The sequence below is a fragment of the Gekko japonicus genome, unplaced genomic scaffold (genome assembly GCF_001447785.1).
Source record: "Gekko japonicus isolate JY-2015 unplaced genomic scaffold, Gekko_japonicus_V1.1 scaffold4893, whole genome shotgun sequence".
Lineage (NCBI taxonomy): Eukaryota > Metazoa > Chordata > Lepidosauria > Squamata > Gekkonidae > Gekko > Gekko japonicus.
The window spans coordinates 336-4171 of record NW_015159857.1 but is presented as its reverse complement, the minus strand read 5'-3'; the positions used below and the strand labels follow the sequence as shown (position 1 = coordinate 4171).

General features: G+C 51.3%; 1 protein-coding gene across 1 annotated transcript in view; it reads right to left on the bottom strand.

The window, feature by feature from the left end:
* Window positions 1-3272, bottom strand: part of LOC107107713 — a gene marked incomplete at its 5' end in the record, with an annotated part of 50554 nt that extends 47282 nt beyond the window's left edge. Inside the window, one exon of the mRNA XM_015408029.1 lies at window positions 3164-3272. Within this exon, the coding sequence (XP_015263515.1) occupies window positions 3164-3272 (109 nt within the window). The remainder of the gene's footprint in view (window positions 1-3163) is intronic.
* Window positions 3273-3836: the final 564 nt, after the last annotated feature.

Here is a 3836-nt window from a genome sequence, read left to right as displayed (position 1 = left end):
TATTCAGGGGTCTTGTTGTAGAAAAAGAGCTGCCGGAGCTCATTAGCATAACTCATTAGCATAACTTATTTGCATATGCCACGCCCCCTGACATCACCGGAAGTGACAGAAGGCCACACCCCCTGACATCACCGGAAGTGTGTCAGAAGGCCCGGCTACTTACCCTCCTGCTTCGTCCTCATTCCCGAATGGAATGAGGATCGAAGCAGAGGGCGGGGTGAAGAAGGGGGCGGGGCTTCACCACATGACCGCCCCGCCCCCTAGAGGTTCTCTTCCGGAGCTCCATACCTGAGAGCTCCCCCCCGACTAGAGCCCTGGCCTCGCCTCCCCTCTGCTCCGGCTGGTTCCACGTGACCACAGCCTATGTGTAGTCCTTGAGATGGTCTCCCATCAAGTTATGGACCAGGGCTGCTTCCAGGTGTCAGTGGGCTCTGGGCAGAGACTGGCCAGGGTCCCCTTCACCGCCTCCCGCTTGTTGTCACTCACACCTGCCTGTCTACCTGTCTGCATTCTTCTCCTCCACCGCTGCGTCACCTGCCCTTCCTCCGCCCACCTGCTCATTTTTCCGTCCTCCCACCGCTCGTCTTACCCTCTTCCCTGTGGGCGATTCTGCATCTGGCGTTCGCTCCACATTTTCTCAACACTGACCACATTCAAATACCTTGGGGCAACAGCGTACTGACTGCAGAGTCGCCCCTGAATGGCCATAAATCTATGGAGGCCATAAATCCGTGCAGAAGGTGCCATAAAACCCGATGGGCAAAGGAACCGAAAGCGGCATGCAGTGTGGAGGGCACTGTTCCCTCTAAACTGAGTTAGTGTGAGCTAGCTCACAGTTTTCAGCCTCCAGCTCACACCTTTTTGTCTTAGCTCAGGAAGGGATGGCTCCAGAGCAAACTAACACCTTTAATGCCAGCAGCTCACAAAGTAGAATTTTTGCTCGCAAGACTCCACAGCTTAGAGGGAGCATTGGCGGAGGGCACCATAAGATCCGATTGTCAAAGGAAGTGGAAGCGGCGTGCGACGCAGAGGGGCATTTCGGTTCCAACGTGGATTTGGTAAGACAACGGAGGGAAAAGCCAGTGCAGAATTGCCCAAAATTGGGCCAGGCATGCAGCTGGGAAGGTGGATGGTGGGAGGGCCGACCACAAGCAGATGGGCTGCAGCAGGGACGTTGGTCAGGTGGAGGCTGGCATCAGTGGGCCCCCACCAGAAGAGCTGGGCCCGGGCAGCTGCCCCCCCCCCTCAAGGTATGCTGATGCCGGGCCCAATGTTCCCTCTAAGCTGTGGAGTCTTGGGGGTCATTTCCTGCAGGAGCGCAGAGGAGCGGAGCTCCGGCAGTAAAGAGCCCAGGGGGCGGGCACATGCAACAAGCCCCACCCCCTGCTCCCAGCAGCCCTCAGTCAGAGCAAGAAGCAGCCAGGTAGGTTGCAGAGTTCCCCCGGCCCCCCGGTCCAAAACAGTCCAGTGGCACCTCTAAGACCAAGTTTTATTCAGGCACAAGCTCTCCCTCCTCTGCGAGGACAAATCTGCATGTTCTCCCCCCCCCCCAATAGCTGGCAATCCAAAACAGTCCAGTGGAGCCTGAGTGGTGGGTGTTGCCTTCCGACACACATCCGGTGATGTGAAGGGGTGTGGCATATGCGAATAAGTTATGCTAACGAGTTATGCTAATGAGCTCCTGCACCTCTTTTTCTACGAAATGACCCCTGACTGCATAAATTAGTTTGCTCTGGAGCTATCCTTCCTGAGCTAAGGCAAAAATGTGTGAGCCGGAGGCTAAAAAACTGTGAGCTAGCTAGCTCACACTAACTCAGCTTAGAGGGAACACTCGGCCCTGTCACAGACGAACCCCAGAAGTGGGATCACCTCCAGTAGCCTCGGTTCTGAGGGCTTACAGACATTTCTAGTTCACTGCCCTAATCCTGTGAGCTTGCAGTTGCGGGAGCTTCAGGGCACACGTGGGACTCCTTTGACCAGACAAAGGGATTCATACTTGGAACTGCAGCATTCTCTGTTGCAATGAGTGGAGAAGTCTGTCTGTGAGGAGCCCCATATGTCCGATCTGTGCTGAAATTCTGCAAAAAAGTTCCACTGTGACCATTTACGCAGTAGTGAAATCCCCCCCCCCACACTGACGTTTTTAAAACTGTGTTATGTGACATCTTCCACAGTAGATTATTCCTCGCCAGGCACAAACCCAAAGTTTTCTCCTTCTTACCCTGCATTTTCAGAATCCCCGGTTTTAGTGAGTTCTGAAAACGCGGGGTAAGGAGGAGACAACTTCGGCTTTGCGCTTGGTGAGGATAAATCTACCTCGGAAAATTTCATATAACACGCAGTTTTAAAAACGTCAATGCGGGGAATTTCACTACTGCGGAAATGGTCTCTGCGGCTGTGAGAGCCAGTTTGGTGTAGTGGTGAAGTGCGCGGACTCTAATCTGGGAGAACCGGGTTTGATCCCCCACTCCTCCACTTGCACCTGCTGATGTGACCTTGGGCAAGCCATAGTTCTGTCAGAGCTGTTCTTGAAAAAGAGCAGTTTCTGTCAGAGCTCTCTCAGCCCCACCTACCTCACAGGGTGTCTGTTGTGGGGAGGGGAAGGGAAAGGAGTTTGTAAGCTGCTCTGAGACTCCTTTGGGTAGTGAAGGGCAGGGTATAAATCCAGTCTCCTCCTCCTCCTCCTCCTCCTCCTCTTCTTCTGTATTTGCATCTCATGAAGAGTTTGCCCCTCATCCTCACACCCTTCCCAAATCATACAATATTACCGCACATTTACTCACATCTCTCTCCTTGTCACTAGACTTCACCTTCAACGTTTAAAGAATTCCCCAATACAAAAAAGGTACAGTAAATTTAAGATGCATGCAAATGGGTATACGCAAAATATGCACATTTGCATCTATTACACTGAGTTTCAAACTTTACTCAAACTAAAGACTATGTAATCTATAATTTGCACTTAATTGTCTTTACAGCACAGGGAACGCTTGCATTCAGCATTGACCCTCATCCTCTAAATTTGCATATTCTCTTACACTAATTATTTTTAAGGGACTAAACATGTGAACACATAGAAAACAAGTCTCCATGAATTCTGGAGGATATTATTCCAATTTATGCTCCTGTGTCACAGAGGAGAACACTGACATTGCTTACTTACAAGGCAAAATGATTTTTAAATAGCCAATATAGTAAGACCAGGCGAGTCCGTGTGCTACGTTGAGGCTGTTCCTTTCACATATTTCCGAAATCTCGGCAGCTGAGGGATTCTGTCGATGAAAGGGAACGAGAGCGCTTGTCAAATATTTTCCCCAGGAAACGGCAGTTCTCATCCTGTCTTCTTAAAATGGAAAATTTACCTTGTAAGACCGCTCACCTCCCCCCTTTTGCACAGCCCAAACTGTCCCCTGAAATCCTGTTCCGGATGGAAGGAGACCCCCATCCCAGCTCTGGCTTGAGAAATTCCTGCAGGTTGGGAGTGGAGTCTGAGGAGGGCAGGCTCTGGGGAGGGACTTCAGCAGAGTATGACATCTTATTGTCCACCTTCTAAGGCAGCCATTCCCTTCAGGGGAATTGATCTCTGGAGTCGGGAGATCGGCTGTCATTCCAGGAGGTCTCCAGGCCATGCCTGGAGGTTGGCAACTACCGGGGAATGGTGTTCAAGGGCCATTTGGAGCTGCCCTGGGAAAGGGGGGGGGGAGTCATGGTTTTGGGGCAGAATGCTACGTGGTGCTGGAAGTGCCAGGCTGAATGCAAGCCAACGTTTTGAAGAAATATTGTTGAAATATTATTACGTAAATATTCTGCCAACCTAGCAGTTCGAAAGCAAGAAA